At 42.3% G+C, this 27872-nt stretch overlaps 1 protein-coding gene and 1 long non-coding RNA gene across 3 annotated transcripts in view; one reads left to right on the top strand and one right to left on the bottom strand.

Moving 5' to 3' along the window:
- LOC139752821 (uncharacterized) overlaps nt 1-27164 on the bottom strand; it is a 227792-nt gene extending 200628 nt beyond the window's left edge. For both annotated transcript variants that reach the window (XM_071668765.1, XM_071668764.1), the window contains exons 1-2: nt 27037-27164; nt 13430-13528 (exon numbers count right to left, since the gene is read on the bottom strand). In XM_071668765.1, coding sequence (XP_071524866.1) covers nt 13430-13528; nt 27037-27081 — 144 coding nt within the window. In that variant the 5' untranslated portion in view covers nt 27082-27164. The remainder of the gene's footprint in view (nt 1-13429; nt 13529-27036) is intronic.
- Nucleotides 10843-11909, top strand: LOC139752820 (uncharacterized). Its single transcript, XR_011713590.1, has 2 exons — nt 10843-10979; nt 11164-11909. It is a non-coding gene; the product is annotated as an uncharacterized lncRNA (long non-coding RNA).
- Nucleotides 27165-27872: the final 708 nt, after the last annotated feature.

Genomic DNA, 27872 nt, shown 5'->3' on the forward strand with positions numbered 1-27872 from the left:
AACAGGATTCGAACCTCTGTGAGTCGAGTCGACACCGGGAGGCTCTTGAGTGCAAGACTATTAACGCTTCACCATTCTGTTCAGTGTACTTGATATCTAAGAAGATTCCACATTCCTCTCTAAACCACAACTAGTCTTTGCACATCTATAGACAGATTAACACAAGTAGGTACACCAGATTATATGGATAAAATGGATAAAGAGGAACTGACATAGAAGCCATGAAAAGGATCCTTAGTATAGGAGGGTTCTACGTGTGTGTGTGTGTGTGTGTGTGTGTGTGTGTGTGTGTGTGTGCGCGCGAGCCATGCAGCATTGATTTGAGAGGAAGTTTTAGACAAATTTTGGAGTCTGACCCACATCTGTCTAAGGCCACTTCGTCAAATACCATTCACAGATGAGATTCAGACAAAGCACTGCACACTGTACCACATATGGCATCACTGGTATTATCTCTGCCTTTGTTTTTTTATCTGGAACAAACATTTACCTATTTCTACCTGATCCATTCTTGCACAGAGAGAAAACAAGGTACCATAATCTAGTGTAAAGCATATGTTGTCATCTAGTGTGTTACGTGAGAGACTGATATCACATACAAGGTTGGATTCTGTCGTCTAGTGGCTTTTTAGGTTCTTATGTTCTGCTGTTGTTTGGTTCTATTTCTGTCGTCTGGAACATCACCGAGTAACGTGGCATATACGTAATGAATAGAGACATCAAGCAGTTGATGTTTACAAGTTCAACATTTTGGAATATCTCATGTCTTTATCTTGGTCACGTCAAAAGCTTCTCAAATGTTCGTATTCTCGAAATGGGTCGTGGTCCATGTCCATTAGTCCATATGGGAAGATTTTGGGTTGACTTTTTGATTAAAACATTCCTCGAGAAATTTCCCACGTTCTTTTGCTTTGTGTGTACATACTTGAGAAGAACGGGAACTGTAGCACAGTTGATGAAGCGATGGGTTATCTTCCAGGAAAATACTGAAGGCACACGTAGTGTCCATATTTGAAAACGAAAACACAGTCTTTGTATAATATTGTAACAAGAAAACCACAGGAGCAAGAAGAGAGGATTTGCGAAATCTTCCGCACCCGCAAAAATCCTTGTCCGTCCTCTATATATTTTCAGGTGCGATACACGGTTAATTGTATTGTGGTTACAAGCATATGATGCTCTCAGATTGAACTCATCGTACATCTGGTCACTGTGATATCAGTGTTGCAAACGGTGTGAGCACCAGCAACCTGCCTCAGTGAGCCTCAGGTTACCTTTAGTACGGGAAGGATGTTGGTTGTCACTTCATTTCGGAAATTTCGCTTCTGGGCGCTGTATATTTTCCGCCTGTACTTCAGGTTGGTTGCCTTTTATATTTCTAAGGAGGCGAAAGCTTGATTTCTCGCGCCTGGTACAAGAACCCGTAGGTACACGTGAGGTTTCTAGGCGCACTGGGCGCTCAAAACACACGATCGGGCGGCTGCAGGCGCCAGCCCTCGTGGTCTCCCTGACAACGTTATCACACCACCAAAACCTAACCCTGGTCACCCAAGGAAGACTTCTAGATCTACCAATAACATCTTAAGACGAGAAGGACTGATGCAACAATGCATATCTGCTGCAGAAATCAAGAGAAGCCATACGAGACTTTTAGGAAACGTTTCTCAAAGAACCGTTCAACATCACCTGCAAAATGACCACATTCCCTTCTGCAAACTAGCCGTCAAATCCCTTCTTACGAAGGAAATGAAACACAAACAACTCATGTTTGTAAAGAAATACAAGAACTGGAGAGAGCAACAGCGGAGCAATGTAATGTTTTCCGATGAAAGTTTCATCAAGAGTGTGCAGTCGAGGCGGGTAGAGAGAGAGAGAGAGAGAGAGAGAGAGAGAGAGAGAGAGAGAAAGCGGATGCCGTAGGTTGCCAGCCGATCCGATTCGAGTGCAATTGGTTGGGTTGGGTTGTACTTATTACCTAAGATCACTACAGTGATTGGAGAGCAGTACATAAAGTGCGAGAGAGGGATTTGCTTCCTTTTTATGAGTGTGATCATTCTTTGCACGATAAAACCCCCTGTACGGTGATGATCTGGTTATCCGAGAAAAATATTCAACGGCTAAAGTGGCTCGGGAACTCCCCAGACCTTAACTCAATCGAGAACTGCTGGAACCAGATGAGTCAAGCTTGCTCCCTGCAACACCTCATCAATACCTCACCTCATTCAGGAGATCAAGACCCTATGGACTCAAGCAATGGAAATGCAATTTTTCAGTAAACTTGCCATTTCCATGCCCAGAAGCATGTAGATGTTGATCAAGGCCAAAGGAGAGGAAAAAGTATTGATATGTAAGTGTGACATTGACTTTGAAAATATATGAGCGCGGACAAGGTTTTTTTTTTTTACGGACAATGTACATCTTCAGCTATAGTGATGTAACAAGAATATTAAATAGAATGTACATAAAGAATGTATACAATAGGGAGACAAAATCCTCTTGTTTATCAGATCATTCACCGTTAACAGCAATATGTACACACTAAGACATTCACTGAAAGATCCCAGGAAAGTGATGAGGCAATGTTCATCACATATGAGGAACTGATAGAAATCACAGAATAATATAAAACAATAAACCTTTAGCCAAACATTTCTACACAGCGAGAATCATTCCCGTTATCATTTAATGGTAAGGATGTATCGTAGCGACGTATGAGGCAAACCGTGACGACTCAGATGATGCTTGGAAAATTCAATCTCTTCCTAGGCCAACGACAATCAAACAGTTATCAAACCATCATTAGAAATCTTCACATATCTGTAAGAAATTCCCATTTAGAATTACTGATTTTTGATCTAGCTTCCTGATGATGCTACATTTGATTCGCATACTATGGCATACTAAAAAAAGAACAAATATTTTAATCAGTGATATAAAAAGAAAGAAGCGAATCAAGTTGTTAAACTCTGCCCACGTCAGTCCTGGCGCCCGCCTGGCCATCACTGACGCAACCTCTGCTCCTCGCCAGGTAATGTCTCGTGTTCCCCGGACAACTCATCGCCCATGACGCGTAAGTGTTACGATTACAAGACTTTCAACAAACTTCACATAAAAGAATAAAGTGTAGGATTTAAGATAATACTAAACGACAATTGGAAACGTTCTTAACTTTCCAGACATCCTTATGCACCACAGTGGATTCCAACTAGAACGTCTTCGATCGTGATGTTAAAGGCTTATATAAACTGCGAGGGCGAGTGTCTGCGTCAGTTCTCCCTCCCTCGGTGTAGGTGCGTATTGGATCTTCTGTGGGAGTAGTGTGTTTTGAAAGACAAGAACTCTGCGGTCCTGAGATGGACATTTCTGCTGTAAGTGTCAGTTTCGGAAAACGATGAATTGTATGGCAGTATCTATAACCCAGCGATACATAAACCATATTATGAGACGAAAGTCCCTCCCTTAACAATTCCTGCATCTCTCGGTGCTGCCATCACAGATCTTCCACTAAATATATATATATTTCAATTTTCTATGAAAAGATATGCAAATGTTTCAAACACGTTATGTAGACTTGCTGCATAGGCCCGGACTCAGTGCCGCTCCCTCCCTCAACTATCCTAAACACCCTACCACCATTTTCTGTCCCCAACTCCCCAACCCACGTCCCCATGCACGAATGACGAACCCCAACTCCCGTCTCCCAATCCCTGAAGGTCCAACCTTCACCCATCCTCCCCAAGCAATTATGGTAAGTGTAGACACAGTAAAGCAAACAGTGGTATGTTTAGCACAGCACCTCTCGGGCTGATTGTAAAAATAAAAACTGTTATCAATGCATCACATACTTCCTCCTCCTGCTGCCACTCCATCAGGTCCACCAACCACTCACTCCCTCCACCAGTGACTTCACCATCCATTCTCTCGTTTACCCCTCCGCGCTCGAAAGATCGTGAAAAGCAAAATATTCTCTATCCTTTTAGATAAAGGACTCCTTCTCAACAAAAGGGTTTCTAATTGCGGATGAGAAAGTTTGGGAAGCGAGTCAGTTGTTCACTGATGATACAGCGCTGGTGGCTGATTCAGGTGACGAATTGCAGAACTTGGTGAATGGGTTTGGTAAAGTGTGTGAAAGAAGAAAGCCGAGAGTAAATGTGAATAAGAGCAAGGTTATTAGGTTCAGTAGGGTTGAGGGAGAAGTTAATTGGGAGTTAAGTTTGAATTGAGAAAAACTGGAGGAAGTGAAGTGTTTTAGATATCTGGTGGTGGATTTAGCAGCGGATGGAACCATGGAAGCGGAAGTGGATCATAGGGTGGGGGAGGGGGCGAAAATCCTGGGTGCCTTGAAGAATGTGTGGAAGTCGAGAACATTATCTCGGAGAGCAAAAATGGGTATGTTTGAAGGAATAGTGGTTCCAACAATGTTGTATGGTTGCGAGGCGTGGGCTATGGATAGAGTTGTGCGCAGGAGGATGGATGTGCTGGAAATGAGATGTTTGAGGACAATGTATGGTGTGAGGTGGTTTGATCGAGTATGTAATGAAAGGGCAAGAGAGATGTGTGGTAATAATAAGAATTTGGTTGAGAGAACAGAAGGTGTATTGAAATGGTTTGATCACATGGAGAGAATGAGTGAGGAAATATTGACAAAGAGGATATGTGTCAGAGGTGGAGGGAACGTGGAGAAGTGGGAGACCAAAGTGGAGGTGGAAGGATGGAGTGAAAAAGATTTTGAGCTATCGGGGCCTGAACATACAGGAAGAAGAAAGGCGTGCAAGGATTAAACTGAATTGGGTGTAGTATACCGGGGTCGACGTGCTGTCAATGGATTGAACCAGGGCATGAGAAGCGTCTGGGGTAAACTATGGAAAGTTTTGTGGGGCCTGGATGTGGAAAGGGAGCTGTGGTATCGGTTCATTACACATGACTGCTAGAGACTGAGCATGAACGAATATGGCCCTTGTTGTCTCTCCTGGCGCTACCTCGCGCGCGCGGGTTAGCGGGTTTGATGGGGGTGCCATTTCATATTTGGCGGGGTGGCGACCGAAATGGCTGAAGGCAGTAACTATGAATATGTACATGCGTATATGTGGGTGGGTTGGGTCATTGTTTCGTCTGTTTCCTTGCGCTACCTCACTAACGCGGGAGACAGCGACTATGCATAATAAATATGAATATCTATCTATCTATCTATCTATCTATATATATATATATATATATATATATATATATATATATATATATATATTTTTCCCCGTGGACTCATAGGAATATATATATATATCTTTTTTCTTTCTTTCATACTATTCGCCATTTCCCGCATTAGCGAGGTAGCGTTGAGAACAGAGGACTGGGCCCTTGAGGGAATATCCTCACCTGGGCCCCTTCTCTGTTCCCTCTTTTGGAAAATTAAAAAAAAAAGTGAGAGGGGAGGATTTCCAGCCCCCCGCTCCCTCCCCTTTTAGTCGCCTTCTACGACACGCAGGGAATACGTGGGAAGTATTCTTTCTCCCCTATCCCCAGGGATAATATATATATATATATATATATATATATATATATATATATATATATATATATATATATATATATATATATATATATATATATTTTCCCCGTGGACTCATAGGAATATATATATATATATATATATATATATATATATATATATATATATATATATATATATATATATAGGGTGTTTTGAAATGGTTTGGGCACATGAAGAGAATGATTGAGGAAAGATTGACCAAGAGGATATATGTGTCGGAGGTGGAGGGAACGAGGAGAAGTGGGAGACCAAATTGGAGGTGGAAAGATGGAGAGAAAAAGATTTTGAGTGATCGGGGCCTGAACATGCAGGAGGGTGTAAGGCGGGCAAGGAATAGAGTGAATTGGATCGATGTGGTATACCGGGGTTGACGTGCTGTCAGTGGATTGAATCAGGGCATGTGAAGCGTCTGGGGTAAACCATGGAAAGTTCTGTGGGGCCTGGATGTGGAAAGGGAGCTGTGGTTTCGGGCATTATTGCATGACAGCTAGAGACTGAGTGTGAACGAATGGGGCCTTTGTTGTCTTTTCCTAGCGCTACCTCGCACACATGAGCGGGGAGGGGGATGGTATTCCATGTGTGGCGAGGTGGCGATGGGAATGAATAAAGGCAGACAGTGTGAATTGTGTGCATGGGTATATATGTATGTGTCTGTGTATGTATATATATGTGTACATTAAGATGTATAGGTAGGTATATTTGCGTGTGTGGACGTGTATGTATTTACATGTGTATGGGGGTGGGTTGGGGGTGTATGAGGGTGGGTTGGGCCATTTCGTTCGTCTGTTTCCTTGCACTACCTCGCAAACGCGGGAGACAGCGACAAAGCAAAATAGATAATAAAATATATATATATATATATATATATATATATATATATATATATATATATATATTTTTTTTTTTTTTTCACTGCATCCCGTACTAGCGAGGTAGTGCTTGGAACAAAAGAATGGCCTATTTCATTCGCATACTTGATCTCCCTATATAGTGTTGTATGATGTGACAAAATCATAGATCCCTGGTTCAGGCTATGGACAGGACGTTATTTCCCTGCATACAAAATCGCACCAGTTCGCTAATATTCCCTGCACGTCTAGCACTCCCTCGTATGTCCAGGCCCCGACAACTCGAACATCTTTCATTTCATCTTTCCAGCTTGTAGATATTTCCCTCTCCTCTTTTCCTTCAATCTCTCGTCACTCGTCCCTTCTCTATAACCGAAGCATTGAAGCGTACTCAGATCCTCTTCCAAATCATAATGCGTGTCCATCTCTCTTACCTTGGCTTTCCTGACAAGATCAACTATACCGACTCCAGATAATGTTTATGGGTATTTCATTTCCAGCGCATCCATCCTCTTCCTTCTTTTGCTTTTAGGGCCCATGACTTAAACCAATACGACACTGTTGGTACTATTGTACCGTCTAATATACACATTTGTGTCTTTACACACAATGATCTCTCCTGCCGCACATTCCTCAGTGCACTTAGGACAACCGCCTCCTCCTCTTCCCTATGATCTACGTCAGTTACCACGGTTCCATCCTCTGTCGTGTCGTCTTCTAGGTATCTAAGGCACTCCACGTCCTCCAAGCTCTCAACAATCAAACTCACACAAAAACCAAACCTGTCTTCTCCCCCGCTACATCTACTTACCTTATGTTTGCTCATAGCAACTCCCAACTTCCTTTCAAGCACTTCCAAACTCAGACACCAGCTTCTGCAACTTCTTCCTTGAATCAGCCAGCAAACAGCTACAGACTCGTCTCACAGGCCCTTCTACTCACAGTATGCAGCAAATATGCCCCTTTCTCAAAGATCTTCTCATTTACTCCCTACTGATTAAACAGCCATGGTGACATCACATACCCTTGCCTCTAAGCCTCCTTCGGCTACTCACACATACGCCTTACACTCCAATGACAGCTGATCACTGCATCTAGAAGCTTTCTTCGCACATCATTTTTCAGTACCGTTTTCCACTATCCAACTGTCAGCCCGATCATACACTTTCTCCAGGTTCATAAATGCCACATGAAAATCCCTCTCTTTCTATGAACATTTTTGATTTAGCATCTTTATAGGAAACACTTGCTCTAGTCGTCCTATACCACCTGTGAAGCCACACCGCATCTCCCCAGTATGATGCTATCTGGAAGCCACTACCCTCTCACTCTCATGCAACTTACAGGCATAATCCAAAGATTTAGACTTCCAGGATAATAGCATATGCCTTTATCCCCCTTATCTTTACATAATTGTACTGTACAGGTATCCTGCCAGTCCTCACACACCTATACACCCAATGGATGTATACTTAATCATAAACGCATTGATTCTTAGCACTATCATAATTGTAATATTCAGTCACAGTTACTAATGCTCCTCCCACTGAACATACAGTACTATGGGGCAGGAAACTATAAAGAAGTGGGATTATTAGACAAAGAAATGTGGTGATCGAGAGGCAAGAGGACTGCGTTGCGCTGTTGCCGACTGTCTGAAACCAACATACTCACTCGCTCCGTCTCTCAATTTTGCATATAGGGACTATGCCTCTACTATTTGGTGTACACACGCACACAAGCCTTACCCTAAGTTTTATGTATCCATGTATCGTCAATACCTTAGGGGATGATGATTACCTGGGTTAAGGGTGTGGGCCAACTGCCCGTGTGTGTGTGCGTTTTGCACTGATGGAGAAGCTGCGCTGACAGGACCTTTTTAAGTGTGTGTGTCTTAAGCACAAAGTCAAAACCAAAGTGTTTAAGTCACACAGAACTGGGCAGTTTTAGTCGACGTTGTGGAAATCGTCAACACTCTCCAGCCAGAGCCTCGGAGTCTCCTCTTTTATTCGTACTTTGTGGGGAAACTGAGACAAATCCCCGCTCTACTTCAAGCAGAGGTTTTTTGGTTTTCACCAAGGAAGGGCCTGCCGAGAATTTTTATCTAAGGGAGGAAATACAATAATTTCTGATGTTATACAACAAACTGTAGCAAGTCAGTGTATGACATGGCAATTACTAGCTTGAAAAATTGGCGTAATTCAAGTATAGCGGTTTACAGTATCGAGTCCAACATCTAAGAGCCTCTGTTCCTCACGAAAATCGCAAATTTCTGTTTCCCATCCTTCACTTTTTTCACTTATTTGCCTCTTGGAACAGTCTTAGATAAATCATTTGACTGTCCTGTGATCTTTAATGTCATAATTGAGAGAAACATCTTGAAAAGACTAAGTTTAGAATCTCCTTTCTCTGATCTAATGAAGATTATCTTTTATAATGAAACTTCAAGTTAAGTTCTATTCGAAACATCTCATGAAATAATTGAAATCATTTTAATCTCAATTTTTTTTTTTTCAAACTATTCGCCATTTCCCGCATTAGCGAGGTAGCGTTAAGAACAGAGGACTGGGCCTTTGAGGGAATACCCTCACCTGGCCCAATTCTCTGTTCCTTCTTTTGAAAAAAAAAAAAAAAAAAAAAAAAAAAAAATCTCAAATATACTACTTTAATACTATTTTCATCTATGAGGAAAAATGTGAATCCTACTCTTGAAACAACAGCAACAACAAAAAGATTAAAAGGCACTGCTAAAATCGACGGATAACTAGGGTGTTGGACTGAGCTGTGGCAGCAACAGCAGAAGACCCCATGAGCAGGTCAACCGAGAGGATTCTGGGGCAAAATCCCCGGGAACACAGAAAAGGGAAAACAAAATCTTGAAATGAGAAATTATTGATCAAATTGCAGAAAGTATATACCATAAATGTTGATTTCACAGAGCTTATCAATCACTGGCGTCTTTTGTTTCTCCGTAGGAGCTGTGCGAGGCCATATGACAACCCATCCACAGGGTTCGAGTTAGCTCTTAGTGGCGCTGCCCTTAGGGTGGGAGTCGGTCCTCCTGACAACCATACCTCTATCCTCGAGTCCACCGTCCCAGCCAGAAAAAGTTGGCTCTCATTTCTTCCATAGACCAACGTTCAGAGGCATTCCATCCTAACATGTCAAGTGCATGTCCTTATCTGGTTATCTTTTAAACATACAAGCAGCAACAAAGGCTGAGGAAAATTAAGATAACTTCAAGAGTCACAGTTGTCATAAAAGTGCCTCTTTCAGATGATTAATTCTAGAGCTTAGCTTGAAATGAATATCATACAGCTAATAACTTTAAACTTTATCCCTGGGGATAGGGGAGAAAGAATGCTTCCCACGTGTTCCCTGCGTGTCGTAGAAGGCGACTAAAAGGGGAGGGAGCGGGGGGGCTGGAAATCCTCCCCTCTCATCATTTTTTTTTTTTTAATTTTCCAAAAGAAGGAACAGAGAAGGGGGCCAGGTGAGGATATTTCCTCAAAGGCCCAGTCCTCTGTTCTTAAAGCTACCTCGCTAATGCGGGAAATGGCGAATAGTTTGAAAAAAAAAAAAAAAAAATAACTTTAAAAATCTGATTGATTAAATCCGTTTTTTAAAACCTATCTGGGATAGTTCACTTCCACTTGGTGTGTGTGAGTACATAAACTTGAAACAAAAGTGTTGTCATACCCACCTAACAGCGTGTTATATAAAGTTAGACGGCAGTCTGGCGCGCGCGCGCGCACACACACACACACACACACACACACGCACACCATAGCTCGTGTGACACCTACATGATACTCCAGTTGGAGTTGGGATCACCAGTTTCAAATCCTTCGGACGTCTTTACAATAAACAAACTCAAAAAAATATGGTCAAGTCGTAACTCAAAAACATAACCACTTCTTTCATGAACCATTCATTAAGAACAAATACATTATTACGAAAAAGCAGTAGGAGTGTATGATTATGCATCAGTTATCAAATAATCGTACACTGGTACAGACATCTAATTTGAACCTACTTTGCTTTGGAGTAACAAATTACTTATCAGTGCGTAGAAGTGGGCGAGTCATGATTACGATTCGGCTATTTAACAGCCGGTGTGTCTGCCAGAGCGATGACCAGGCAGATAAGGGATATCTTATCTCAGGGAAAGAGGGGCACCGCCCCCCCCCCCCTCAGCAGCCGACGCAACCCGAGCAACTTCACCCTTACATCTTCGATAACTGTTCCTTTGTCTATCATATCTTTAACCATTTATCATATAATCTCATTTTGACAAGGCTAAAATCTTGTTATACAATATATTCTCATGTATACATGGGCAGTACCCCGAACTGGTATGTAAATCTAGATATTCATAAATGAAATTGCATCATGTTTTATGGCAGCATGTCCAGGGTAGTCATATATATATCGCGGGTGTAGGCAGCCGCTGATAGTTTCTACTCTGGTGCAGTTGTGCTTGTAGCTGGTCAGTTAAGTATATGCTACCATGGCAGTACACTTTACCTGTGCAGCTACTATGTCATTACTTGCACGACATAGCTGCAACAGTAACAACTATGGTAAGTATGGTACACGAATCATTGAGGTTTGGGCCTACATACAAGAAATGTAGCAAGTTAGATGTACAATGCTCATCATATCAGCATTGTCTTAACACATTGTTAAAACTTTGCTCCAAGCATTTCACTGCGATCCTAGTACTGTGGCTTGACTAACTGACGCCTTTTTCCTGCTCCTCAACAGCCCATCATCGGGGGACATCAAGTCTGATCTGTTCGACACCCGGATCGGCACCAACCGATCCTGCAGGGAATTGATCCATCAGGTCCCGATATAACGGCTCGCGCGACCTCGACCCGTCAACAGAAATCCAAGATGTGACTTTGGATAGCAGGTCTGTGGGAAACGGACCATTACATCTGAACCTGTATGAAGAGTCCCCTACAGGATACATGGGGCAACAGGTCCTTGTATAACGGACGACACCGCCGGCCCGTGTTATATATCCAAGATGAGACATTGGATAACAGGCCTTTGGACAATGGACGATTACACTTGTGACCACCATAAGAGTGCCAGCAGGTGACCTCCAAGATAAAGTGACCTCCAACGACAGGTCCGAGAAGATCGGACGACCTCACCAGGACCTACAGCAAATGCCAAGATGTGACTTTGGTAGCTGGTTCTGGAAGAACGGACGTGACTCCCGGAGATGTAATAGGAGATCCAAGAGAACACCCAGGAGGACATCGTAGACAGCGTCTGGCACACCTCTGGTCTTGGTGTATCGGACGATCACACTTGATGACCTCAGTCATACCACATTAAAAGAACAACTCCATGTGTTCCATAATGTCATCAAAGACTGTAAGATCCTACACATTTTGTGTTCTTTCAGCAGTTTCCAGTGGTACAGACAATATTGTATTTCAGACTGGAGAACTCTCTATCCCTTCCTAGAATTTCACGAATAAATAAATCATAGACAATTCATACGAATTATCCTTAAATTACTCCATACATCATTTCTGAAATTTCTTTTTAGATAGTGGTACCTGGATAGGCTAGGGTATATGTGTACATGCATAAATACATAAGAATGATGACATGGTGTATCTAAGGTTGATAGGAGAAACGTGTATCAAACCCTCTACCCGTCACAGAAATAGTATTTACAATTACCAATCACAAAAAAAGAATATATTTTCCCTGTGTATAGTGAAAGACAAAAGCCTGTTCGGGGTTTTGTCCGATAGTCATTTAAATCTTGCGAAACATAATGATAGACTTGCTTTCACTATATCTCAAATTTTGCAAGCCTGTCCTATTATAGTGAAGATTCATACGTGTTGTTGGGACGGATTGAGGTCCAAGTAATCCTTTAGCCGACACCATAAAGTTGTATTGAAGTAGGACACGTTCAAGAATCAAAACCTGCTGGGATCAACATAAAATCTCGGATAAACATACGGATGAAATAAATCTCAGACACATGAAATTCAGTGACATGCATGTGGAAGCAATGCTCACAGATACCAACTGTTCGTTTTGTGCGAGGAAGGTGGCGCCAGAATTCTCGCTTTTAGGATATGTTTTCACCAAATCTCAGACACAGACTTTTGTCTTTCAGTATTCACATTACTGTATTAAGACTCACTTTCATGAATAAAGACGTATGGTATTTCTAAGAGGGTCTGATTGTACAGTAAGTGGCGTGAGACCCCATAGGACCAAGACTGGTAATCCGAACCTGTATTATACAAGGGGATGTTAGACTCGATGTAAACTTGGAAGAACTGAATCCTTTTGGTAAGAAAATGTAAGAGGTTCGAGTACATATGTGGTGTGATCAGTGGACATAGCACACTAGTAGGATCACTGGCAAACCTTACCTTGTGTGGTAAGTGGTAACACTACCCACACCCGGTGTGCCAGGTGGTAACACTGTCCTCTGCCTGACGCAGCAGCTGGTAACAATGCTGGTATATAATGAGACAGCTGGGGTAAGTGTCCTCAAAAGATACGGTAGTTAGCAACAGCTTTCCCACTTAGTGTGGCAACTGGTATCATTGTCTCTACCTGGTGTTGCAGGTGATACTACTTTCTCCACTAAGTGATGCAGCTGGTATCACTGTCATCACCTAGTGCGGCAGGTAGTACCAGTGTTTCCACTTGGTGAGCCAAATGATGCCAATGTTTCCTCCTGCTGTGGCGTCAGACAGTTATATCCTCATCTGGTGTGACTTTGGGCGCCAGACTCCATCTGATGTGGCAGAAAGTATTTGTGTCTCCACCTGGTGTGGCAGATGGCAGCACTGTCTCCACCTGGTGTGACAGTTGTCAGCACTGTCTCCACCTGGTATGGCGAATGTCAAGTGTCCTCACTTAATGGCCCTTTGGGTAGTAGTGTCCTCACTTAGTGTGGCAGGTGGTACCAGATTCCTTACCTGGTGTGGCGTCGGGGACCAGAGTCCTCACTTGGTGTGGCAGGTGGTACCAGTGTCCTTACCTGGTGTGGCGTTGGGTAGCAGAGAGGATTGTTGGTGCTGTAGTCGTACACGACCATCGCGTCTCCCATCTGGATCAGAGACAGCTGGAGGCCCACCACCTGCCGGGACACACACACGTCGTCACTATCTGGCTTGGTTTAGCACAGCAATGCTCACTATATGTATAGCAAGAGGAGCTAAAGCCACATGAAATGTCCAGAAGGTGACCCAATGTTTACCTTTGACTATGTGTGGGGGGGCCTATGTTGACGTCATGTTACAACAGCTCGGTGGGGGCGGGGGGTTATGACACATTGATCCACCTGAGTGGATCAATGTTGATCTGAGATTACGTGATACCCTCATGCACAAGCTACGATAACAGGAGTGTGAGAACCCTAAAAAACAGGAGATAACTAAAGATAATCTTTGATAGCGACATTCTCAAGACTGTGACAACCAATATGGAATTTATGATACCACTAAGATCTACAGTGGGTCAAGATAACCTGAGAAGGTCCACTATAACCCAGGGCGACCCAAGATGCCGAAATATAAGGTGGCACAGGTATTGTGATAACCTGATGTAAGATGACGTTATCGGATTAGGTACAGTTGATCATTACCAAAAAACCTGTGGCAGATAATGCTAAGATGGTACGAGACGATCCAGTCTGATGTTTGATGACTATGAAGAGATCATGACGACCAAGGATTATTCCCAGGATAACCAGTAATAACTCCAGACATTTCGTGATAATCCATGATGACATGAACCCTGAGATTTTGTATGATAAACTGAAATGATTCCTGCTTCATAGTGACTTCAATGACTTATATCACTATGAAAGGCCGTATCATAGGTGACCAGATGCAAGAGTGCGAGTAGGCGCGCTGATATATGAAGTGTAGTTTGATGTGGCAGGGTGATGATTGAGTCGTGGTATGATGTGACTGTGATGTTTGAGGCGTAGTGTGATGTGTCAGGGTGATATATGAGGTGTGGTGTGATGTGGCAGTGTGATGTGTAAGGTGCAGTGTGATGAGGTAGGGTGATGAGTGTAATGTGGTATGATGTGACGGGGTAATGTAAGAGGTGTATTGTAATATATCAGAGTGATGTGTTAGGTGTGGTGTGATGCGAGAGGGTGATGCGTGAATTACGGTGCGATATGCCAAGGTAATGTATGAGGTGTGATGTAATGCGACAGGATTATGAGTAAGCTGCAGTATAATGTGGCAGGGCTTTTGTGAGATGTAGCATGATGTGGCAGGGTGATGTAAGATATGTGAAATTTGGTTTGATAAGGTAGGTGATTTGAGAGGTGTAGTGTGATGTGGCAAGGCTTTATATGAAACGTGATGTGGCCGAGGGATGTGTGAAGTATTGTGTGAAGTGACGTGGTGATATGTACTGTGTGATGTAAGGGACCTCTGCGATATAACGGTTTGGGCCACTCAGGGTCGAACACTTAGGTCTGAAACCTGGACGCGGCAACTGGTGTCAACCCACCTGTTCATCCACTCTGAGGGTTAGTCGATAAATCAAGTACGTGGATCATTAAGCCGATATATATATATATATATATATATATATATATATATATATATATATTTTTTTTTTTTTTTTTTTTTTTTTTTTTATACTTTGTCGCTGTCTCCCGCGTTTGCGAGGTAGCGCAAGGAAACAGACGAAAGAAATGGCCCAACCCCCCCATACACATGTACATACACACGTCCACACACGCAAATATACATACCTACACAGCTTTCCTTGGTTTACCCCGGACGCTTCACATGCCTTGATTCAATCCACTGACAGCACGTCAACCCCTGTATACCACATCGCTCCAATTCCCTCTATTCCTTGCCCTCCTTTCACCCTCCTGCATGTTCAGGCCCCGATCACACAAAATCCTTTTCACTCCATCTTTCCACCTCCAATTTGGTCTCCCTCTTCTCCTCGTTCCCTCCACCTCCGACACATATATCCTCTTGGTCAATCTTTCCTCACTCATTCTCTCCATGTGCCCAAACCATTTCAAAACACCCTCTTCTGCTCTCTCAACCACGCTCTTTTTATTTCCACACATCTCTCTTACCCTTACGTTACTTACTCGATCAAACCACCTCACACCACACATTGTCCTCAAACATCTCATTTCCAGCACATCCATCCTCCTGCGCACAACTCTATCCATAGCCCACGCCTCGCAACCATACAACATTGTTGGAACTACTATTCCTTCAAACATACCCATTTTTGCTTACCGGGATACTGTTCTCGACTTCCACACATTTTTCAAGGCTCCCAAAATTTTAGCCCCCTCCCCCACCCTATGATCCACTTCCGCTTCCATGGTTCCATCCGCTGACAGATCCACTCCCAGATATCTAAAACACTTCACTTCCTCCAGTTTTTCTCCATTCAAACTCACCTCCCAATTGACTTGACCCTCAACCCTACTGTACCTAATAACCTTGCTCTTATTCACATTTACTCTTAACTTTCTTCTTCCACACACTTTACCAAACTCCGTCACCAGCTTCTGCAGTTTCTCACATGAATCCGCCACCAGCGCTGTATCATCAGCGAACAACAACTGACTCACTTCCCAAGCTCTCTCATCCCCAACAGTCTTCATACTTGCCCCTCTTTCCAAGACTCTTGCATTTACCTCCCTAACAACCCCATCCATAAACAAATTAAACAACCATGGAGACATCACACACCCCTGCCGCAAACCTACATTCACTGAGAACCAATCACTTTCCTCTCTTCCTACACGTACACATGCCTTACATCCTCGATAAAAACTTTTCACTGCTTCTAACAACTTGCCTCCCACACCATATATTCTTAATACCTTCCACAGAGCATCTCTATCAACTCTATCATATGCCTTCTCCAGATCCATAAATGCTACATACAAATCCATTTGCTTTTCTAAGTATTTCTCACATACATTCTTCAAAGCAAACACCTGATCCACACATCCTCTACCACTTCTGAAACCACACTGCTCTTCCCCAATCTGATGCTCTGTACATGCCTTCACCTTCTCAATCAATACCCTCCCATATAATTTACCAGGAATACTCAACAAACTTATACCTCTGTAATTTGAGCACTCACTCTTATCCCCTTTGCCTTTGTACAATGGCACTATGCACGCATTCCGCCAATCCTCAGGCACCTCACCATGAGTCATACATACATTAAATAACCTTACCAACCAGTCAACAATACAGTCACCCCCTTTTTTAATAAATTCCACTGCAATACCATCCAAACCTGCTGCCTTGCCGGCTTTCATCTTCCGCAAAGCTTTTACTACCTCTTCTCTGTTTACCAAATCATATATATATATATATATATATATATATATATATATCTATATATATATATATATCTATATCTATATATATATCTATATCTATATATATATATATATATATATATATATATATATATATATATATATACATATATATATATATATATAATTATCATTGTTTCCTGCGTTAACGAGGTAGCACCAAAAAGCAGACCAAGTAAGGCACATCCGCTCATACACGCAGATATATTCATACATGCACACATATGCACTTCAATATAAGATCATTCAGCACCCTTGCGGCATGATACAGTACGACACACCAGACGAAAATTTTTGAAAAAACTCCTGATGTACGGTGTATTGTCGGTATATCTGGCCGGCTGAGTTGCCAGATACTCTGCATCTTGTGATTGGTCAAATAGAATTTTACAGTGGATACGTGTGCATATTGTGCTTCATGAACAAAATTATTCTTCACGATACAAGTGAAGGACTACAGCTACCGACAGGCTTGCAGTCACGGAGTATTAGATACATTATCAGGGTTGACCGGTCATGTGCCAGGCTGGTTATTTGCCTGATACGAAAGGTAAACACGTTCCACCAGAAGTTATAACACTTTTAAATCTATCAGTAGTTAGTGTAGGATCCTGCTGCTGCTAGGACACAATCTGATTTGTTTGGCATGGTTTTCATCTCGTCTAACATAGCTGTCATTCGAAATATATGTATATTACAATTCCTACTGTGCGTCCTGAGCTCAACATACTGCAGGTTGAACCAGTTCCATTTCGATACGTTGTATTCAGATAACGGACTTCCTGTGGTAAATTTCTGTGCTAACACTTATCATGTTTGTCCACATGAATTTTCCTAGCAATCACACCCTCGAGGACCTACTAATATTATCGTGTTTAGCTAACTAAAGAGATATCATCCCTAGCTTCGTGACTCATTTCCTGCCTCATAATTATGCCAGAGTGTAATTAATCTTGTTTCGCTTTTACGATACACAAATATTCTGAGTTCTTTGTGCACGTGGTCTTATATTACAGGAAGTTTACATACTTTCCATCATATATACCTCGTAGAATGTGGGTTTATGTCATTCTATCTCATAACGAAAAAAATCCCCAAATGGCATTCGATTCGTTGGTTGCCATGTACATGTTGATGGGTATGTTTGAAGGAATTGTGATTCCAACAATGTTATATGGTTGCGAGGCGTGGACTATAGATCGAGTTGACCAAACCATGTGACCAAACCATTTCAAAACACCCTCTTCTGCTCTCTCAACCACGCTCTTTTTATTTCCACACATCTCTCTTACCCTTACGTTACTTACTCGATCAAACCACCTCACACCACACATTGTCCTCAAACATCTCATTTCCAGCACATCCATCCTCCTGCGCACAACTCTATCCATAGTCCACGCCTCGCAACCATACAACATTGTTGGAACCACTATTCCTTGAAACATGCCCATTTTTGCTTTCCGAGATAATGTTTTCGACTTCCACACATTATTCAAGGCCCCCAGAATTTTCGCCCCCTCCCCCACCCTATGATCCACTTCCGCTTCCATGTTTCCATCCGCTGCCAGATCCACTCCCAGATATCTAAAACACTTCACTTCCTCCAGTTTTTCTCCATTCAAACTCACCTCCCAATTGACTTGACCCTCAACCCTACTGTACCTAATAACCTTGCTCTTATTCACATTTACTCTTAACTTTCTTCTTTCACACACTTTACCAAACTCAGTCACCAGCTTCTGCAGTTTCTCACATGAATGAGCCACCAGCGCTGTATCATCAGCGAACAACAACTGACTCACTTCCCAAGCTCTCTCATCCCCAACAGACTTCATCCTTGCCCCTCTTTCCAAAACTCTTGCATTCACCTCCCTAACAACCCCATCCATAAACAAATTAAACAACCATGGAGACATCACACACCCCTGCCGCAAACCTACATTCACTGAGAACCAATCACTTTCCTCTCTTCCTACACGTACACATGCCTTACATCCTCGATAAAAACTTTTCACTGCTTCTAACAACTTTCCTCCCACACCATATATTCTTAATACCTTCCACAGAGCATCTCTATCAACTCTATCATATGCCTTCTCCAGATCCATAAATGCTACATACAAATCCATTTGCTTTTCTAAGTATTTCTCACATACAGTCTTCAAAGCAAACACCTGATCCACACATCCTCTACCACTTCTGAAACCACACTGCTCTTCCCCAATCTGATGCTCTGTACATGCCTTCACCCTCTCAATCAATACCCTCCCATATAATTTACCAGGAATACTCAACAAACTTATACCTCTGTAATTTGAGCACTCACTCTTATCCCCTTTGCCTTTGTACAATGGCACTATGCACGCATTCCGCCAATCCTCAGGCACCTCACCATGAGTCATACATACATTAAATAACCTTACCAACCAGTCAACAACACAGTCACCCCCTTTTTTAATAACTTCCACTGCAATACCGTCCAAACCTGCTGCCTTGCCGGCTTTCATCTTCCGCAAAGCTTTTACTACCTCTTCTCTGTTTACCAAATCACTTTCCCTAACCCTCGCACTTTGCACACCACCTCGACCAAAACACCCTATATCTGCCACTCTATCATCAAACACATTCAGCAAACCTTCAAAATACTCACTCCATCTCCTTCTCACATCACCACCACTTGTTATCACCTCCCCATTTGCGCCCTTCACTGAAGTTCCCATTTGCTCCCTTGTCTTACGCACTTTATTTACCTCCTTCCAGAACATCTTTTTATTCTCCCTAAAATTTAATGATACTCTCTCACCCCAACTCTCATTTGCCCTTTTTTTCACCTCTTGCACCTTTCTCTTGACCTCCTGTCTCTTTCTTTTATACGTCTCCCACTCAATTTCATTTTTTCCCTGCAAAAATCGTCCAAATGCCTCTCTCTTCTCTTTCACTAATACTCTTACTTCTTCATATATATATATATATATATATATATATATATATATATATATATATATATATATTGGTTCCAACAATGTTGTATGGTTGCGAGGCGTGGGCTATGGATAGAGTTGTGTGCAGGAGGGTGGATATGCTGGAAATGAGATGTTTGAGGACAATATGTAGTGTGAGGTGGTTTGATCGAATAAGTAATGTAAGGGTAAAAGAGATGTGTGGAAATAAAAAGAGCGTGGTTGAGAGAGCAGAAGAGGGTGTTTTGAAATGGTTTGGGCACATGGAGAGAATGAGTGCGGAAAGATTGACCAAGAGGATATATGTGTCGGAGGTGGAGGGGACGAGAAGTGGTAGACCAAACTGGAGGTGGAAAGATGGAGTGAAAAAGATTTTTAGTGATCGGGGCCTGAACATGCAGGAGGGTGAAAGGCGGACAAGGAATAGAGTAAATTGGATCGATGTGGTATACTGGGGTAGACGTGCTGTCAATGGATTGAATCGGGGCATGTGAGGCGTCTGGGATGGGCCATGGAAGGTTCTCTGGGGCTTGGATGTGGAGGGGGAGCTGTGGTTTCGGGCATTATTACGTGGCAGCTGGAGACTGAGTGTGAACGAATGGGGCCTTTGTTGTCTTTTCCTAGCGTTACCTCGCACACATGAGGGGGAAGGGCGATGTTATTCCATTTGTGGCGAGGTGGCGATGGGAATGAATAAAGGCAGTGTGAATTGTGTGCATGTGTATATATGTATGTGTCTGTGTGTATATATATATGTGTACATTGAGATGTATGGGTATGTATATTTGCGTGTGTGGATGTGTATGTATATCCATGTGTATGGGGGTGGGTTGGGCCATTTCTTTCGTCTGTTTCCTTGCGGTACCTCACAAACGCGGGAGACAGTGACAAAGCAAAATATATATATATATATATATATATATATATATATATATATATATATATATATATATATATTATCCCTGGGGATAGGGGATTAAGAATACTTCCCACGTATTCCCTGCGTGTCGTAGAAGGCGACTAAAAGGGGAGGGAGCGGGGAGCTGGAAATCCTCCCCTCTCTTTTTTTTTTAATTTTCCAAAAGAAGGAACAGAGGGGGCCAGGTGAGGATATTCCAAAAAAGGCCCAGTCCTCTGTTCTTAACGCTACCTCGCTAACGCGGGAAATGGCGAATAGTTAAAAAAAAAAAAAAAAAAAATATATATATATATATATATATATATATATATATATATATATATATATATATATATATATATATATATACATATATATGTATATATATATATATATATATATATATATATATATATGTATATATATATATATATATATATATATATATATGTAGCATTTATGGATCTGGAGAAGGCATATGATAGAGTTGATAGAGATGCTCTGTGGAAGGTATTAAGAATATATGGTGTGGGAGGCAAGTTGTTAGAAGCAGTGAAAAGTTTTTATCGAGGATGTAAGGCATGTGTACGTGTAGGAAGAGAGGAAAGTGATTGGTTCTCAGTGAACGTAGGTTTGCGGCAGGGGTGTGTGATGTCTCCATGGTTGTTTAATTTGTTTATGGATGGGGTTGTTAGGGAGGTGAATGCAAGAGTTTTGGAAAGAGGGGCAAGTATGAAGTCTGTTGGGGATGAGAGAGCTTGGGAAATGAGTCAGTTGTTGTTCGCTGATGATACAGCGCTGGTGGCTCATTCATGTGAGAAACTGTAGAAGCTGGTGACTGAGTTTGGTAAAGTGTGTGAAAGAAGAAAGTTAAGAGTAAATGTGAATAAGAGCAAGGTTATTAGGTACAGTAGGGTTGAGGGTCAAGTCAGTTGGGAGGTGAGTTTGAATGGAGAAAAACTGGAGGAAGTGAAGTGTTTTAGATATCTGGGAGTGGATCTGGCAGCGGATGGAACCATGGAAGCGGAAGTGGATCATAGGGTGGGGGAGGGGGCGAAAATTCTGGGGGCCTTGAAGAATGTGTGGAAGTCGAGAACATTATCTCGGAAAGCAAAAATTGGTATGTTTGAAGGAATAGTGGTTCCAACAATGTTGTATGGTTGCGAGGCGTGGGCTATGGATAGAGTTGTGCGCAGGAGGATGGATGTGCTGGAAATGAGATGTTTGAGGACAATGTGTGGTGTGAGGTGGTTTGATCGAGTAAGTAACGTAAGGGTAAGAGAGATGTGTGGAAATAAAAAGAGCATGGTTGAGAGAGCAGAAGAGGGTGTTTTGAAATGGTTTGGGCACATGGAGAGAATGAGTGAGGAAAGATTGACCAAGAGGATATATGTGTCGGAGGTGGAGGGAACGAGGAGAAGAGGGAGACCAAATTGGAGGTGGAAAGATGGAGTGAAAAAGATTTTGTGTGATCGGGGCCTGAACATGCAGGAGGGTGAAAGGAGGGCAAGGAATAGAGTGAATTGGAGCGATGTGGTATACCGGGGTTGACGTGCTGTCAGTGGATTGAATCAAGGCATGTGAAGCGTCTGGGGTAAACCATGGAAAGCTGTGTAGGTATGTATATTTGCGTGTGTGGACGTATGTATATACATGTGTATAGGGGTGGGTTGGGCCATTTCTTTCATCTGTTTCCTTGCGCTACCTCGCAAACGCGGGAGACAGCGCGAAAGCAAAAAAAAAAAAAAAAAAAAAAAAAAAAAATATATATATATATATATATATATATATATATATATATATGTATATACTCTTACTTGCTCAACCTGTCATCCATTCCCGACGCCACCCCGTCCTACAGGAATAATAAAAAATGCATGAAAAAGGAGAAATAACACAAATTGTCCTTCCCCAGCCTCCACACCTGAGCGCCGCCCCCTACGTCAGCGAGGTAGCGCCAGGAAACAGACCAAGTGACGTGGCGTGTTGATATACGAGGTATGGTGTGAAGTGACAGGGTGGTATGATGTAGCTGGGTGATGTGCGAGTGTAGTACAATGTGGCAGATTGATATGTGATTTGTGGTTTAATATGTCAGGAATATGTTTGAAATGATGTGGCGAGGTTTAGTGAGGTGTGGTGAAATGGGAAAGGATGATATATGAGGTGTAATGTACCAGGGTGATGTGCGAGATGTGAAGTGGCAAGCAGACGTGTGTTTGATGATCTGCGAGGCGTGTTCTAATGTGCCAGAGTTATGGATGAGTTATGTCGTGATGTGGTAAGTTAGTGTACGAACTTTGGTGTGATACGAAGGGTGTGTGAGGTGTGGCGTGATGTGGCAGGTGACGGATGTGGTGTGATACGTGGCATAGTGATGTGTGAGGAGTGGTAAGTTGTGCCAGGGTGATATGACAGTCGTGGGGTGATATGGTAAGGTGATGTGTGATGTGATGTAGCAGGGTAATGCGTGAGGTGTGGTGTGATGTAGCAGGGTGATGCATGAGGTGTGTCATATAGCAGGGTGATGCATGAAGTGTGGTGGTGAGCTCCAAATGATGCGTGTGGTGTGGTGGGCTGGCATAATGTGTGAGGTGTGATATGATGAGCTGGCATAATATGATGTGATGAGCTAGTATGATGTGTGAGATGTGATGTGGTGAGCCAGGATAATGTGTAAGGTGAGCTAGGATAATGTGCGGTGTGATGTGGTGGGCTAGATAACATGTGAGGTGTGGTATGGTGAGCTAGGATAATGTGTGATGTATGTTGTGGTGAGCTAGGATAATGTGTGAGGTGTGATGTGGTGAGCTAGGATAATGTGTGAGGTCTGATGTTGTAAGTTAGGAAAATATTTGAAGTGTGATGATGTGAGCTAGGATAATGCATGAGGTGTGTTGTGGTGAGCTAGGATAATGTGCGAGGTGTGGTATGGTGAGCTAGGATAATATGTGAAGCATGGTGAGATACGATGATATGTGAGGTGTGGCGTGGTGAGCTAGGTTAATGTGTGAAGTGTGGTGAGCTGGGATGATATTACTGTGAGGTGTGGTGAGTTAAGATAATGTGAGGTGTGATGAGCTAGGATAATGCGTGATATGTGATGAGCTACGATCATGTGAGGTGTGGTGAGCTTGGATAATGCGTGAGGTGTGATGTGATGAGCTAGGATAATGTATGAAGTGTAGTGTGATGAGCTAAGATAATGTGTGAGTTGTCATGAGCAAGGTTAATGTGCGAGGTGTAGCGAGCTAGGATAATGTATGAGGTGTGGTGAGCTAGGATAATGTATGAGGTTTGGTGAGCTAGGATAATGTGCGAGGTGTAGTGAGCTAGGATGATATATGAGGTGTGGTTTGGTTAGCTAGGATAATGTGTGAGGTGTGGTGTGATGAGCTAGTCTAATGTGTCAGGTGTGATGTGATGAGCTAGGATAATGTGTGAAGTGTGGTGTGATAGGGCTAGGATAATGTGTGAGGTGTGGTGTGATGAGCTAGGATAATGTATGAAGTGTGGTGTGATGAGCTAGGATAATGTGCGAGATGTGGTGTGATGAACTAGGATAATGTGTGAAGTGTGGGGATATGAGTTAGGATAATGTGCGAGGTGTGGTGTAATGAGCAAGGATTATGTATGAAGTGTGGTGTGATGAGCTAGGATAATGTATGAAGTGAGGTGTGATGAGCTTGGATAATGTGTGAGGTGTGGTGTGATGAGCTATCATAATGTATGAAGTGTGGTGTGATGAGCTAGGATAATGTATGAAGTGTAGTGTGATGAGCTAGGATAATGTAAGAAGTGTAGTGTGATGAGCTAGGATAATGTACGAAGTCTGGTGTGATGAGCTAGGATAATGTGTGAGGTGTGGTGTGATGAGCTAGGATAATGTGTGAAGTGTAGTGTGATGAGCTAGGATAATGTATGAAGTGTGGTGTGATGAGCTAGGATAATGTAAGAAGTGTAGTGTGATGAGCTAGGATAATGTGTAATGTGTGGTGTGATGAGATAGCGTAATGTGTGAGGTGTGGTGTGATGAGCTAGGGGTAATATATGAAGTGTGGGGTGATGAACATGGATAATGTATGAAGTATGGTTTGATGAACAAGGATAACGTATGAAGTATGGTTTGATGAACAAGGATAATGTATGAAGTGTGGTGTGATGAGCTAGGATAATGTATGAAGTGTGGTGTGATGAGCTAGGATAATGTATGAAGTGTGGTGTGATGAGCTAGGATAATGTATGAAGTGTGGTTTGATGAGCTAGGATAATGTATGAAGTGTGGTGTGATGAGCTAGGATAATGTATGAAGTGTGGTGTGATGAGCTAGGATAATGTATGAAGTGTGGTGTGATGAGCTAGGATAATGTGTGAAGTGTAGTGTGATGAGCTAGGATAATGTATGAAGTGTGGTGTGATGAGCTAGGATAATGTAAGAAGTGTAGTGTGATGAGCTAGGATAATGTGTAATGTGTGGTGTGATGAGATAGCGTAATGTGTGAGGTGTGGTGTGATGAGCTAGGGGTAATATATGAAGTGTGGGGTGATGAACATGGATAATGTATGAAGTATGGTTTGATGAACAAGGATAACGTATGAAGTATGGTTTGATGAACAAGGATAATGTATGAAGTGTAGTGTGATGAGCTAGGATAATGTATGAAGTGTGGTGTGATGAGCTAGGATAATGTATGAAGTGTGGTTTGATGAGCTAGGATAATGTATGAAGTGTGGTGTGATGAGCTAGGATAATGTATGAAGTGTGGTGTGATGAGCTAGGATAATGTATGAAGTGTGGTGTGATGAGCTAGGATAATGTATGAAGCGTGGTGTGATGAGCTAGGATAATGTATGAAGTGTGGTGTGATGAGCTAGGATAATGTGTCAGGCGAGACATGCTCTGTTGGTTGTTGTGTAACGCGCTGTTCGTGTTATGGTTAGGGAAGGATGTGATGCATGACTGAATCAGTGGTAAACCCTATGACGATTTATAACTACTTCGTCGCAGTTACACTGATAAACGAGTCAAATTTTCCTGTCATAATCAGATCTAAGGTTATGTTAGTACTCAACACATCCGGTTAATTTTACGTGACGTCACAGGGCCAAGAGCAAATGAGCGCCGACCTCAAATAACTTTGTTTGATTACACCTTACCGTCATTCACAGCCCCGGACATGTATACAAGGATTAGATTTATTCCGAGTTTAGAATAGCATTATTTTGTTAGATCATTATATCAAATTAATCTGTCGCTACGTTCTAATAACCTGTTGCTGTGTGTAAAGACAGTATGGCCGCTATCTGCAGTTGACGCTTCATGGCCTAGGCCGGGGGCCTCGTTGAATCTAAAGAGGGTGACGCGCATTACCTTCGCGGTCTGGAGATGTTTCAGCTCATTCAGACTCTCGCTAAAGATGTCACTGATAACTTCTAGCTGTTGGTAGTCATCAAATCTAGCAGTAAGTTCACATGGTAGAAGATATGCTGACGGCATCTGCGGCATATTTACACGATTTCGTTTCGCTTCATGATTGCAAATGTTACATTTCAACCTGACTTGGATCAAAGTCTCATGTGTGATTTTTTTTTTACTTTATTTACTGAAGAAGATTCCATCAATCGCTTACAAGACGAGTGAAGGGTACAAGGTTTCGAACGCAGCCAAGACACCAGCTCCTCATCGTCAACAATACATACTGTGGTAGTTTTCTTGTGACGTCGTTCATGGCATTCACTATGAAATAAACATTAAAGCAGGGCTTATACCACGAAATACTGCTTTGAAGGAGATGTTTCAATAGTTTTAAGACGTAAAATTAAACTACGCATCATTAAACTACGAACATAATTTCGTAATGACGATATGGCGTTACGCTGAGATGTGGTGTGGTGAAGGGCATGGTGGAGTGGAGAGATAGAATAGGACGACTCAAGGTGACAGGTGCTTTTGGAGAGACGTCTATGTGATATTCATTATGTGGGATTTCCAGGTCAAAGTAATGTTAAGTATTGTAGGTGGCATAAGTTGTGGTCTGTTATCACGAAGACAGAGGTTTTGCGGTGAAGTGTGTTGTTAGTGTGATGTGAGCCATGATATGAGGTGATGTGTTGTTATGTATGACTTGAGGCTAGCGTAACAATTGCAGTTGTACAGCTAGATCACTTAGGTGGAACTCTTGCTCCGTGTTTATGGAATCCGAGACGAATTCATATCATACATTGCAACAGAAGTAAAATATCATGAGATAGAGTTCACGAGAAGCTCTACGTTAAATGATGACTGGTTAACCTATTCCTGATACAGATAAACAACAGAAAAGTAGATGAAGTCTTTGTTTGTAATGGTGATGGTGATGGTATCATAGTCTACACCCTCTTACACTTACCATGTATGGCAAACAGGCCAGCGGTAGCCAGAGCCACGTCTGCATCACACCCACACCCAACACCCACACTCCAACAAGGCTGTCTGTCCACACTCCACGAGTCCACACTCGCCAGTCGCCACTCCAGAGCTAACAGACAACAAACAGGCTAACCAGAGTTAGTGTTAAGAAGACAAGACAAGCCAAGTGTCTCAAATATCTAGCAATTGGCAACTCAAAATTTAGAAACCGAGTTAGACGAATGTCTTATAACGTGGTAGTTCACCAAGAGATGGCGTTAGTCTTGATCACACACACACACACACACACACACACACACACACAGGGACAGAGTTTCTGTCATTTGTTTACATTCTTAGGACCATTGTCCATGGGCATATTTGGGTTATAGAGAGCCTTTTAGGTCTGCTTGAATCCATTCTTGAATATCTCAAAACATATCTCAAAATCTACGAATCGGTGACGCTTATGACAAATGAAAAGAGGAGAATCGGTTGTTTATCTATCATTTCACTTCGAATACTTGCGGATGATCAAAATACCTAACTTTTTGTAACTGGTATGACCAAACAAATGTCTCTTTTAGCTTTGGAAGCATAAATTTTACCTCTCACCCTCGTATTGTTCAGTCCTAAGTTCCGTACTTGCCTCCACCTACTCCTAAGTAAGCGTCTCTTGCCACTACCATCAATGAAACGCTTTGTCTACGTAGAATTCGATGAATCAAGCTTGTTTAATCAAGCAAATCTTCAAAGTTTATTAAGTACAAGTAAACGATCAGTCATTGTTGGAGGCTCATTAGTTTTGCACTGAAAGTCTTATCTAGTGAGCACGTA

This window comes from Panulirus ornatus, chromosome 13, assembly GCF_036320965.1.
Source record: "Panulirus ornatus isolate Po-2019 chromosome 13, ASM3632096v1, whole genome shotgun sequence".
NCBI classification, from domain to species: Eukaryota; Metazoa; Arthropoda; class Malacostraca; order Decapoda; family Palinuridae; genus Panulirus; species Panulirus ornatus.